The 14,326-nt window shown below is 43.1% G+C and overlaps 1 protein-coding gene across 4 annotated transcripts in view; it reads left to right on the top strand.

The window, feature by feature from the left end:
* The window catches only part of sdr16c5a (short chain dehydrogenase/reductase family 16C, member 5a), a 65,214-nt gene that overhangs the window by 27,966 nt on the left and 22,922 nt on the right, over positions 1–14,326 (top strand). For all 4 annotated transcript variants that reach the window (XM_061838812.1, XM_061838809.1, XM_061838813.1 and 1 more), the window contains exon 5: positions 14,112–14,256. In XM_061838812.1, the coding sequence (XP_061694796.1) occupies positions 14,112–14,256 (145 nt within the window). The remainder of the gene's footprint in view (positions 1–14,111; positions 14,257–14,326) is intronic.

Genomic DNA, 14,326 nt, shown 5'->3' with positions numbered 1-14,326 from the left:
AGAGATTTAATTGTAAGTTTGTCTAGCGGATGTACCAGTTTATTGCTCTCTCCATCAGTGCATGTTTTCTTAGTTTGTCTTTTCTTGTGGGCACTTTGCTTGTGTACGCCTCAGCTTTCCACTGTTACACCCGCCAGGGACTTTTGGACTTCAGATACAACCTCATAGTCGTGGTTTCAAGCAGCTATCACCGCAAATACAACATTCCAAATGACATAGCAAGACCACCAGGCTTGGTGTGGATTGTGGTTGGGCCAGTGGAGTGTCACACGGGGAGAGGGGAGAGAAAGCAGAAGCTGGGCCACCTGCTTGGTCTAAAGAAAAACCCACAAAGATCACCTCTTCCAAGCCTGTATCTCACCAACGCCAGATCCATCACCAACAAAATGGAGTAGTTGGAATTACAACTTGTGGATAATTGCTGTGTTCGTGATTGCTGAGTCCTCATGACGAAGACTTTGCGTTACACAAATATTCCCAATTTTACTATGCAGCTAGCGGGCCGGACTCTGGACGGCTAGGATCGGACTGAAAACTTCGACAAAAGCAGAGATGGGGTGCTCTCTGTGTACATTCATGACAACAGGTGCAACCACAGCGTGGGCGGGATGAAGACAGGGTACCTTCCCGTGGTGTCCTGCGCGGGGCTCTCCTCCCGGGGAACCTAATGAAGCCAAACCACTTCACTCTGACTCGCGCCATGGGAGGTGCCTGTTCTGCATCTCTGGTCTCTACTTCTTAGGGCGGGCAACATTGAGAGCAGCCTGGCCCGTCATTTGCCCAGGCTGCTCCAAGACCATCCGCTGTGACTTCAATCCAATCACCTGTACCGCATGCCAACGGGGGGTTCCACCAGACATGCTCCGCCCAGACCCGATATTCAAAGGGACTTCAAGGCTTCATGTGCTGACCCTGCTTGGGTTCTCCCCCGTTGGCACAGTCTAGTCACAGCGCCCCCCTCTACCTCCATATCTATCACTCCGTCATCCTTTGTGCCCAACATTCTCTCATCTTATTCTACTACTCGACCATCATCCAGGAAATGTTTTGTTTGCAAATTGACCATAAGGTCCAACAACAAACCCCTCCTATACAACTGATCCTGCATCAATCTCTGAGTCATCCCCTTGCTGGACGTGGTCCGCCTGGATTTCCCCCGCAACCACGTCGACCCAGCACGCTGCAGTTGCAATCCCACTACCAATGGCAGCCCTCCCCACCCAACCAATAAGCCCCTCAACATCCCCAACCAGAAGCACCACCTCCCAAGCAGCAACTGCTCCCCAGCCCCCGACTAATCATCTCTGCCCAACGTGTAAGGGGAGGCTATCCCCACGTCCCCTCTCCTGCAGCTCCTGTAAAAGGGGCTTCCACGTCAAGTGCGCTTCTGAAACCAGACCAGCACTACACCGTCTGAGACAACTAAACTCGTGGCGATGCCCAACCTGCATTTATTCCTCCCCGCCTATGACGCAATCCACCAAGACCACGCCAACAGTCCTATAAAATACCACAGTGGGTGTGGCTTACGAACCTACGTTGATAAAGGCATTCCCTACACCGAGTTAACCGCCAGTTAACTCAGGCCCTGAGTTGCAGCAAATCCTTTTCCCCACTGCAAGAATGTCCAACCTTTCACTCACCAATATTTATGTTCCTCCTATCTCATTCTCTGGCCCACCTACTAGCCTTATAACATGGCTACCTTGTCTCTCCACCTGTCGCGGCCTCATCTGTGGTGACTTCAACATCCATCACGTCACCTGGGATGATTTTTCACAAGCACACCCAAGAGGGTAGGTCATCCACAACTGGCTTGAAGATAAGTACAGATTACTCTTGAACGACGGCTCCCCCCACACGAAACTGAAGACACCTCGAAAGAAGCAGTCTCAGTGCCCCAAACCCAACACTAGCAGACTCTGTTACCGCAGAATGCTGCAGCTGGACCCCCCTTGTCGAGCTCTCCTCTGACCACCGTCCCAACCTGGCTAAATGGAAGGAAGAGTTAAAGATTGAAACAGAGGCAAAGAGTCACTCGGAACTTCAAGAAATGTGATGGAGGAAGTACAAATGTGCTGTCCTTTGAGAACTTCCGTCTATTGATCCGTCTGTGGCCCCCACACCTCTTCTCAATGCGTTCACCGATGTCCTCAAAACTGCAACCGCAGAAACGGTCCCATAAAAAGTTCTGACCAAACAACATTCTCTGGATGAACAGTGACTTAAAACAACTCATCAAGGAGAGGTATCGGCTCCAAAGATATATGTATGCCAACACCAGACAGAGCTACCTTAAAAAATGCCGAGAGGTAGCTGAGAAGACTGCAGAGGTAAATTGCACGGCTTTTTGCCTACGCTGATGACTTGGCGCTGGTCTGTAGCTGCCATAATAAGGAAGAAGTGGCGGTAAGGCTGGAGTCTGAGGATGTCAAAGTTCACCAATGGTCCGCAGACAACCATGTAATTCAAAACACGTCGAAGTCGGAAGTTGCCTTCTTCACGATGGATGCTGCCGAATCCTCACGGTGCTCAAACTTTACTGTTGGGGGTTCCAGACTCAAGACAAATCCCACCCCACCTTTCTGGGGTTCGATACGATTGCCAGCTGACGTTCAATGAACATGGCCGGCACTTCAGCCCTGTCAGGAAGCAGCGCTCCAACCTGCGACAACTGACGGGTACGTCTTGGGGGTAGTGGCCACAGGATATGCGGACTATCTACAATGTGACCATCAAATTGCTTGCAGAATACACAGCTCCTGCCTAGGAACCCTGGGCTTCATCCTCCAACATCAAGAAACTGGATGGGGTGCAGTCAGACGCAGCTCGTGCCATAACAGGCCAACTTTGAACAACTCCCATTGACGCTCTCCTGCATGAATCCCAATTCCCATCAATCTCCTCCCGGTTAAATTTGGCCAATCTTAAAAAGGACAATGCCTGGGTCCACCTTTCCCGTGAAAATGACAGAAGGGTACTTTACCAGACGGATCTGCCAAAATGCCTAAAACATGGCAACTGGAGAAGTTTCACCGCCCCTATCCTATCCAACCTCAACCTCACCCCGGCGGGCATGGAGAATGCAAATAACCCCAATATTCCATGACCCCGCCTCCTCCACTTCCCATCCATTTCACGCCCATCTCGAAATCCGCATCCCCCTCCCAACAAATAGGTGCAGGTACGGAAATGCTTGCAGCACATGGCCCAACAGACCTATACATCTTCACTGATGGCTCCACCATTAACGACACAGAACACATGCAGTGGTCTCAGAGCCCTGCACTGAACGTGGCCATCATTTGGCTCGGACAGAATGACAACTGGTCCTCAGCCTCCATCATCACAGACTGCAAGTCCCTCCTTCAATCCCTCGACAACCCCACTGCCTGAGAGCCCTCCACCCTCTCCATCAATTCCAACCTTGCAGCCTTTCCTCCCGCCACAAAGATCACACTAATATGGGTCCCAGGCCATTGCAGCCTTCCGGGCAATAACCTTGCAGATGAGCAGGCCAAGCTCTGTTCCTCCCTTCCCCAACCAATCACTCCTCTCGATGCCCGCGCTGAGCAATCATCCACAGGATTTACAAACCCTCTCCGTCTACCTACCCCAGTTTTTTTTTCCCTGACCTTTTGACCTAATCTGGAGGAAGAGTCCCAGTTGTCCAAGAAAAACCTTGTCAATCTTAACCGGTTCCGGGCACCACCCCACCCTTCAAAAATGGCAAATTTGATGGCGAACTGTGATGATGACCGGTGCCGTCTCTGCGGTGAGGAAGAAGAATCGGCCGAGCACCACTGGCTTCGGTGCCCTCCACTCTAATCTGCCCAATACCACTGCCAACTACAATTCTCTTTCGGAGAACTACGGAGTCTCCCATATGCGAGTCTAGCGCTTGTGAGGATCATCCTCAGGTGCCTCGAATGACTCAAGGAAGAAAAACAGCGTGGTTATTGACAGACACTGTTCACCCGACATTGAGTACATACACACAAAAAAGCGGAACTACATTAGTCCTGGTAATAGTGTTTGCGTCAGCAAGGGCATCCAACGTAAAAGCTCATATTTGTTTGGCACAGTTTTACACCGGATTCCCTTCCTGACCCAACCCTCTGCATTCATCTTGGTTTGGGACCAGCTGACAGATTGCACTGGGTTGTACCCCCATAGGGCTGCATTATCGACACCAATCTCTCTCTCAAAATAATGAATACAGTAATACCTCATTTTTCGCGGTTAATTGGTACCAGGACTACGCGCAAAAATTTGAAAAAATGCGAAGTAGTGGGGATGTTTGATTATGTAGGGACGAGAATGTTTAAAATATATAAAAAGTATTTGTACTTTGCATACTTAAGACAAAAAGAGGTATTTTGTGAAATCTTTGAGAAAACTTTATAAATATAATCTCTACAGTATTATAAATGTATAATATAATTATAAATTATAAAACGCTGTATTATATCACTGTACAGTTAGCATTCATCACCCAGAGACTTCTGCTGGAGCTGCTGTGCGTGTACCAGAATGTTTAATCAACAGTACACCACTTATAATTTGCCCATTTCAGACAAACATTACAACACTACAGGTGTTTAGTTAAACGCTAAAAATAAAATAACATTTTCATTGCAGTTCAAAAAGTCCCAAAAAAATCAAACGTCTGGTCTTCTCGTGTATGGATGCCCGTGACTCCTTATTCGACATCACTTCCGTTCTGCTGGGGTAGCCGTGTGGGTACAAGAATGTTTAATCAACAGCACAACATTTATACATTGCCCACTTAAGACAAAAACTACAACACAACAAGTGTCTTGTTAAACAACTATAACATTTGTATTGCAGTACAGAAAGTTACAAACAAAGCAAACCTGTGACGTCTTCTTGTGTCGCACCAAATATCCTTGGCACATTGTTGTGACGTCACTTTTTGTCTGCTGCTGTTGCATCACTTCCATTTCGCTGGTGTGGCACCCCTCCTTGACAAGAGGAACTTTTGCTCATGAGGAGAACGTGGGATGTGTCTCCCTCGCCATCCCCAGCACGTGTTTGCAAAATCGCCACAAATCCTCTTTTTTTATTTCCTGAGGGCGGTCCAAAATGTAACAAACAGGAAACGTGAGAAATACAGCATCCATCAGTCAATGAACAAACAACCATGAGCAAACAAAGCAAACGTGAGTCAATAGAAACAATTAAGCATAGCAAAAGAGCAGTCAAAGCAAAACAGGAGCGCAATTATGAGAGAACTTTATTTACAATTGATCTAGTTAATACAACACCCTGTACAAGGACATAACACTGTCAACACGATTGCTAAAATTGACAGCTTGTACCAGATTGTCGGATGCTTTTTAAATTTTTCAAACCAACCTTTGCTTGCCGAATAGCCTCGTCCTCGAGAGGTTGAATACTTCATTGCAGCTTTGAATTGGTGTTTACCACTTTATTCTTTATGTGGCACGTCACTGATTCATTCACACCATAATGGCGCCACAAAAGTGTAACTTCTCCGGTCTTTGATCATATCCAAAAGTTTCACTTTTTTGCCGTTCCATAAGCTTCCTCCCCTTCTCTTCCTCATTGTCCCCAACGAAACCAAACAAAAGCAGCTGAATTTTCAAGCAATCTTCTAATTTTGTACATTTCTCTTCAGCTGGGGTGTTTTGGCAGCAGCTTTAATTTTTTGATTTAACATTTTGAACTATGCACACAGAGTCAACAGCCATGGAAAATGATGCATTGGAAGGAGGGAGGGAGGGAGAAAGGAAGTTGCTAGGTGGAGCTTCAATGTTGCAGCCAATCAGCTCCCAAAAGCGAAATGTTTATTTTTTTTGGGGGGGGGGCTTCTTAAAGTGATATAGTACGTATTATGAGACGACCTGTCTTTGTGGGGGGGGGCATGATGCACTGAATCCACGAGATGTGATCTGCAAAGTAAAGAGGGATTACTGTATTAGTACTCAAATGCTGGATACCCACATAAAAGCAGGCAATCGAGCAATACTGTGGCATTTATTCATGAAGAACGGGTTCTCATTGCTCGTGAGTTCTCCTTTCGCTGTTTCTGAAAGTGTGTATCTCATTGAGCGTATTAGTTGAGCCACTGCTCCTCTGTAGTGAGAGGAGACAGATGATGTGGCTCGGGCTTATGATTAGGATGCCTCCTGGACATCTCACTGGTGAGGTGAGGTGTCTCACTCGGAGGAGACCGTGGGGATGACCCAGAGCATGCTGCCATAGGAACACCTAAGGATGAAGTGGCTGGGGATGAGCTGGATGAAGTGGCTAGGGAGAGGGAAGTCTGGGATTCATCCTAAAGCTACTTACACCCGTGACCTGACCTCTGATAAGTAGAGAAAAATTGATGTATGTATGTTTGTGTTATTTACTCAGTTCTCAGGGAATTTTGTCCCACTCTTCTTTGCAGAATTGTTTAAACTCTGCCATATTCAAGGGTTTTCTGGCACGAACTGCCCATTCAAGGCCACATCTTGCGCATCTGTGACTCTGAAACGGAACCGTTCCTATTTACTGAATGTCTCTTGTTCTTTGTTCTGAATGTCATACCAAGGTGCCACTGACTGCCGGAGACAAATTCCTTGTGTGCTGTTACATACTTGGCCAATAAAGCTAATTTTAATTATGATTATGATCTGGTGAAACAAAATGTAGCATCCGTTGACCATAAAATGAGTAACATCCAGTGAAACAAAATTATGTTACAGCCGGTGACTAAAAAGGAGTTACATCTGATGAAAATAAGGTGAGTAATTTTTTCTGATGTTTTTGTGGCATGACATGTTTGGGGACACCTGTGGTAACAAAGGAAATCATGGGGTGTCATATTGTAAATAAAAGTAATTTGCGGTCCTACTTGTGACTAGGGTCCTTTCCGGCTCCATCCCTTGTAAATGGTGCTTGTAAGGCCCTCTCAAGGGCTTCGCTGAGGTGTTAGGCGGTCATCTGGGCGGTCACACAGCATTGGCAGCAAATTGGCACTCTCACGTGACTTCTGCAGGTGAAATTGGGTGTCTGAGATGTTAGACGGTCTTGACCAGAGGTCACACAGAGAATTGGCCATACTTATCTGGCTTCAGTAGCTGAAATCAGGTGTCTGAGAGGTTAGGAAGGCAAATCCAGAGGTCACACAGCATTGGCAGAGAATGGCCTCACTCACGGGACTTATGTAAGTGAAGTCAGGTGTCTGAGATGTTAGGAAGTCTTGTCCCAGAGGTCACACACCATTAGCAGTAAATGGGGGTACTCACATGACTTCAGCACATAAGATCTGGTGTCTGAGAGGTTACAAGTTCTGGGGAAAAAAAACATCATTGAAAGCTTATCGTGCCAATGGTTACATGCCCAGGACTTGTTATGAGGGTCTTAAACATATCAGTGTTGTATCCCACAAGAACGTCTAGTTCTCAAGATTGATCAAAACAGTATCTCGATCATAAATGTCAGTTTTACATTTGTAGGGAGTTTCCAAGGCAGAGATAGTCTCCATTTTCTTTTTGAAACATGGAGGATACTTTCCAGAGTTTCTCATCATGAAGCAGGTGTCATTTTTACTTGTTTTCCAAATGTATGTCTAAAAACACAACAGAGACAAAAGGATAGTTATTCCTTGAGCATATTTCCATTCCTTATTTACATGACAAGTGTGAACTTGAAAAAAAAAACATTTTCAAGTTTTACCTTGGAAAAAAAAGGAAATTTTTGGAAATTTATAGTTCGTCAAAAAGATATGATCAATGCTAACATGTATTCACTTCACGCCTTTCTCCTCCATCCACCTTTCTTACACCACCTGCCCTCATGTCTTCACTCACATCTATCAATCTTTTCTATGGTCTTCCTCTTGTTCTCTTCCCGGCAGCTTGAGTTCTCATCGTCCTTCTAATATACTCACTGTCCCTCCTCTGAATGTGTCCAAACCATCCAAATCTGCTCTCTAACTTTTGTCTCCAAAACACCTAACGTGAGAGTCCCACCTTGCTTGACCAAATTTGTTGATCTGGTGATTTGCTGAGGTTCCCTATGTGATGATAAAATGAACTCTGTGAGTCACCAAATCATATTTTGACAATCACACTTATGAGGTTATTCACTTGGACACAATAGCTGTACTATATTTATTTTCCATCACTTTTTTCAGAACTGATTTTTTTTTTAACTTGACATAGGAATAGATCACTTTTTTTTATCCATTCATACATTTTCTGAGCCACTTATCCCCATGAAGTTCACGGGAGTGCAGGAACCAATTCCAGCTGTCATCAGGCTGGAGGCAGGCTATACCCTGAACTTGTTGCCAGCCAATCACAGGGCATGTGGAAATTAGACAACAGTCGCATTTATAATTACACCTAGGGACAATTTAGAGTTTCCAATGAATGCATGTTTTTGGGATGTGGGAAGAAACCTGATTTCCCAGAAAAAAAACACACATGCACAGGGAGAACATGAAAACTCAACACAGGTGGGGCCGGGATTAGAACAATTGAGAAATACTGTATTATGCAACAATTGTGTGCGTGTGTGCGCCCGGGTGGGGATGTGTCAGTTTACAGCACTTTTAGGGGTTATGACTTGGTTTTATTTGTCTATCGTCCATTTAAACACATCCTTAACTTATAGCACAAAAACGTGAAAAAAGAAGAGCAACTTCAAATACACGGTGGAAGCAGTCTTCACAACAGTGTTTCAATATTCCAAACTGTATGACTGATGAGCAAATAAAAAAAAAAAATGAGCTGAGATCATTTTAATTTGAAATTATGAATGTGTTACGAGCAATAGAATTGGACAGATTGCATTAAAAATGTTACGAGTGACCCTGAAGCTAAACAAAATGAATATGGGAAGCTGGTTATCTTCATGGTGTTTAAATATATGAACATTCTTTCCCCAAAACAAAAAGTAGAAATGAAAAAAAAAAAACATTCAAACATTTTGCCGCAACCATTCATGTGTATTTTTTTGTTATCACTGCTAACAAAAGAAAGGAAATCACTCACCCATCAATGATGTGTTGTTGGTGTCAAGAACATTTTTTTTTTTTACCACTATTAACTGTAGAAAGCATGTATACCGTAATTTCATGACTACAGACCGCACATGATTATAAGCCTCACCGAGTACATTTTTAAAAATAAACATGTACATACATAAGCCGCACTTGTGTAAAAGCCACATGTGCCCACATTGAAACATGATATATTTACAAAGAAAGATGGTACACTGAAAGAGTTTTCAAAGTTTTAATAATATACCTTAGCTTTTATTTCCAAACAGTGCCTGTGATGCAGCAGTAACACAGCAGCATTAACAGGGCTGGTTAAAAAAAACATACCAGTAAAAGTCACTGAGACGTGGCAGTAACACAGCAGCAACACGCTAGCACATGCCTGTTAAAACAAATATACCGGTAAAATTCACTGAACAGGGCCGGTTAAAACAAACTTACTGGGAAAAGTCACTGAGACGCGGCAGTAACACAACAGCAATACGCTAGCACAGCGCTAACAGGGCCAGTTAAAACAAAGGTCACTGAGAGCCGTCTTCATTTGCACTGAATCCAATGAATTCTTCCTCCTCAGTGTCGGATTGGAATAGCGTCAGATCTTCTTCGCCACACACTCTCTCAGTCTCTCTTTTTTTATCACTGTCAGTGTCACTCTCATCCTGAGGCAAATTCACTCCTGAGCTTGAGCTGTCCTCTCCATTATGCAACAGACCAGCTTTTCGAAACCCTTTGGTGATGGTGGATTTTTTCAAACTGCTCCACGCTGTCAGGATCCACTGGCAGACTTATGCAAAAGTTACTGTTTGCATGTGGCCAGTTTTGGTAAACGATTTCTCGCCGCTTGTCATCCAAGCCTCCCATTCAACTCTGAGGACCAATTTAAATGCATGATTCACACCAATGTCAAGTGGCTGCAAATAGTTTGTTGTGCCGCCAGTAACCACAGCTGGAATGGAGTTTGTTGATGGCTGCTTTCACAGAATCTGTAAAATAGGCTCTCATGTTATCCAAAACGACCATTGTTTTTTTGCTATGAAAAAAATCCTCCCGGTCATAGTGCCATAACACTCAGTCAACAATTCTTTCATTAGGCTTTCAACCATCTACCCTTTCGTGTTAACTTTCACGACAATGTCTTTCGGGATGTGTTCTTTTGGCATTATAATCCTCCTAAAAATGACCATTGTTGCAGTCCAGATGCAGTGTAGCCCAAAACACAGGTGAAATGCGTCCTCTCGTGGCCGGTTCTTTTCAGTGTGACAGACGCTTCACCTTTATGGTTGATGGTCCTGGTGAGGGGCAGATCAAACGTCAGAGGTAGCTCATCCAAATTATGATGTCGTCTGGTCCGATGGAATTTTCTATCTTTGTTTGAATGAATTTGTGAAAATTTGCGACTTGTTCCTTGTAGTCGGACAGTAGTTGCTGACACAGAGTTGTCCGTGTCCTGATGGACAGACTTTTTCTTTTTATAAATTGAAGACACTGCGACGGTACTCCTTTGACAGCCGTAATTTTCTTTTCGGTGGCATTTGTTTTTGCTTTCAGTCTGATCTACACAATGGAAACACCTCGGCCATCTCCTCTCTGTGTGTTCACCCAGTCTTCAAGAATGTTTTCCAATTCAGGCCACTTGCTTTTATTCCATCTAAAAGCTTGTTTTGTCTTTTTACATTGCTCCAGTTCTTCCCGCTGCCCTTTCCAGCATCTCACCATTGATTCATTTATGCCAAGTTCACGTGCAGCAACTCTGTTTACTTCTTTAACAGCCAGCTTGATTGCTTTAACTTGAAAGCTGGATCATATGCATTTCTTCATGCATTTGCCATGATGAGGGTCTGTTTATGCTAATTGTATTCATCCACAAAGGTCTAAATTACCGGTACATTAACTTCCGTCTTCCTCGGCACATATATTCCACCTCTCTCACTCTTACCTTTTCCGCATAAGCCACAGGGTTGAAAGCGTGTGACAAAAGTCACGGCTTATAGTCTGGAAATTACGGTAAATAAGTTCAACCACAGGTAAAACAAGAATTTAGACGTATATGGTCTTGAGTAATCTTACAAAACAACACGTTATACTTGCCCTTTGATGACACTCTACAGACAATTGCAGGATTTTTATAGAGACCTGGGATAATGACTTCTGCTGTGTATTAGAAAGTCCTGGAGAACATCCAGCCATCTGTTCGTCTCCTCAAACTCAAGTGCTCCTCGATAATGAAGCAGAACAATGATGTGAAACACGCCAGAAAGTCCACATCTGAATGGGTCCAAAAAAAAAAGGGTTTGAAGTGGCCAAGTCAAAACGGCGGTTCATGCTAGAAATTTCTCCAATATGGCAGAGTTGGAACATTTGAAACAACAAAATTCCTCCAGAGCAATGTGAAAGACTCATCACCAATTATTGCAAATGCTTGATTTCTCTTGTTACTGCCAAGGGTGGCACAACTCTTTATTCAGTTCAGGAGGCAATTACGTTTTCACAGAGGGTCAGAAGGGTTTGTATTTTTTTTTGTGTCCGGATTATTTACATTTCCTTCGGTTCTCTATGAGTGATATTAAAATTGGTTTGATTAGAAACCTTTGTGAGTGTGATAGACACACACACACACACACACACACACACACACACACACACACAAACACAAACAAATCAGGAAGGGGCCGAATACTTTTTCACAGCACTGTAGTACAGCTCTTGGGAAGAATGGGGAGTCATCAAATGTGTCAAAATATTACTTGGTGACTCACAAACTTAATTTTCTTATCATGTAGGGCATTTCAGGAAATCATCCGATCGACAAATTTGGTCAAACATGGTTAGGCTCTCACTTTAGGTGTTTTGGAGACAAAAGTTAGTAAGGAGATTTGGATTGTATGGACACATTAAGAGGCAGGAGAGTGAGTATATTTTGGCAGGATGATGATGAGAAGGAAGCTGCCAGGCAAGAGAACTAGAGGAAGAACAAAGAGGTTAAGAGATGTGAGGCGAGACATGACGAGAGTTGGTGTCAGAGAGACGGATGCAGGAGAAAGGCTTGAGTTAAGTACATTATAGAATTGCTCATACTTTTCTGAGGACCTATTAATTTCCAACTGTTCTATTTTTTTTAAAGGTAGAAATTGTTTTTTTCAAGGTTACACATCTGTAAATATTCGCCAAGGAATGAAGATATGATCAAGGCCAAAGTATAATTTAATCTTTTTTTTTTTTTTTTTTTTCAAATTACCCCTGCTCACCATTAGAAACTCTGGAATGTATCCTACATTTTTCAAAACGAAAAGGAGAAATCTCTGCCTCAGAACCCCTCTAGAGATGTAAATCTGACATGTTCATGATTTAGATAGTTGGCCACCCTATAAAATCAGTAAGACTCAAACTTGAAACATGGCCAACACCAAAGAGCTGTCCAAAGACACCAGAGACAAAATTGTACAAGTCCAGATTGTTGGAAAGGGTTCCGGAGAAATTGCCAAGCAGCTTGGTGAAAAAAAGGTCCACTGTTGGAGCAATCATTACAAAATGGAAAAAGCTAATCGGAGTGGAGCCTCATGCAAGATATCACCTCGTGGGGTCTCAACGATCCTTTAGAAAGGTGAGAAATCAGCGCCTCTGTCCTGTACGTAACTTCCTGCTTCTTCTCGAAAACAAATCCCTGAGAGGATTTTCATGGCAGGAGTTACAAAAAGCTGTATATGTCAAAATCATGTTTTGTGGTGGGGAAAAAAAACACATGGGACCATATTGGCTGTGGGTTTTTCATTAATAATATACCAAAAATCATCCATTTCATGACTGTTGCACTTTAAAGAAGGTGGTTATGGATCTTCTACACATTCCAGTGAATCTTGATGGTGTAACCATGAGCATAATAATGCCTCTTAAAGCAACACATCAACACAAAAACATTCCACACCTCAAACACCAAGGTATCCTGCACGTTGTAACAGATGCCCTCTAACTTACTTGCAGGACAATGGTTGTGACTGATTCGTGTTGCTGTCTTTCTATAGTTCTGAAGATGTTTTTCATCAGTTTTTTTTTTTTTTAAGTCCACTGGTGATATTTTGTTCGACCAATATTCTATGGACTCAAAGTGACAATGCTGAGTACACGTACAGTACACTTGACGTAGAGTGAGTAAAGTTTCCGTTCAACTTCATTTGTGTTTAACACTGATATGAAAATTGTAATGTTTGTGTGGTTGCACTACATTGTTGAGTTGTTAAAAAATAAAATATGACATTTTGATGTGGAACTCTGCCATTTATTCAACCTAAGTAGAATTGCTTTTGGTATTGAGGATAAATACAGCCAGCATCAAGAGTCGGTGGTCATGTATCAAAAAAAGCAGCAGGTAATGTTCTTAACAGTTTTCAGTCTGAAGTCATGAAAACACGGAACAGACTCTAGTCACAGGTATTACCGCAAATTACTTTTTTTAGTGACTATATGGAGCCCATAATCTCCTTTGTTACTACATGTGTCCCTGAACATGATGTCATGGCCCCAAAATGCCAGGAAACATGAACTCCCCTTGTTTTCATCAGATGTAACTCTTATGGTCACCTGAGGTGACACCATTTTTTTTAACTGTATGTAACTCCCTTTTTGGTCAGTGGATGCTACAGCATTTTGTTTCACTGGATGCAACTCCTTTTATTGGCACCAGATGTGAAGTCAATGGTTGTGTGTCCCTAGAGTGCTGTCATCTGGCACGTGTGCTGGCAGTTTGCCAAGTTGATGACATAGGCAATAAATAATTTTGACTAGCACTTGTTGATACCTCTCTCTAGGTATGAAATTATTTATTGCCTATGATCTCATCAATTTAGCAAATTGCCAGCACAGGTGACAGCAATTTTGGGACACACAACCATTGACTTCAGAATCTTAACAGAATGTTGTTTTTTATCTATGGTTCATGCACAATGGATTGTGTAATATGAAAAATGTTGCATGTTTTAAAATTGTGAATAATGAAACAATTCACAATATTTCACCATTAGTGAGAATATGTAACATGTATCTGACCTGTGTTCCTTGTTGAATCACCAATCCTTTGCAGACTACTGTGCCAGCAAGTTTGCAGCAGTAGGTTTTGCAGAATCAGTGGGTTTGGAACTCCTGGTGAGTGGAAAAGATGGCGTCAAGACCACCATTGTTTGCCCATACTTCATTAATACTGGAATGTTCGATGGATGTCAAACTAAGTAGGTAACTTCACAGAATCTTAATCATGGTAAAATGTCAATTTTTTTCTATTAACCTCATCAACACTGT

The sequence above is a fragment of the Syngnathoides biaculeatus genome, chromosome 13 (genome assembly GCF_019802595.1).
Source record: "Syngnathoides biaculeatus isolate LvHL_M chromosome 13, ASM1980259v1, whole genome shotgun sequence".
In the NCBI taxonomy this organism is placed as follows: domain Eukaryota; kingdom Metazoa; phylum Chordata; class Actinopteri; order Syngnathiformes; family Syngnathidae; genus Syngnathoides; species Syngnathoides biaculeatus.
The sequence above is the reverse complement of the archived record's forward strand: the minus strand, read 5'-3'. Positions and strand labels throughout refer to the sequence as shown.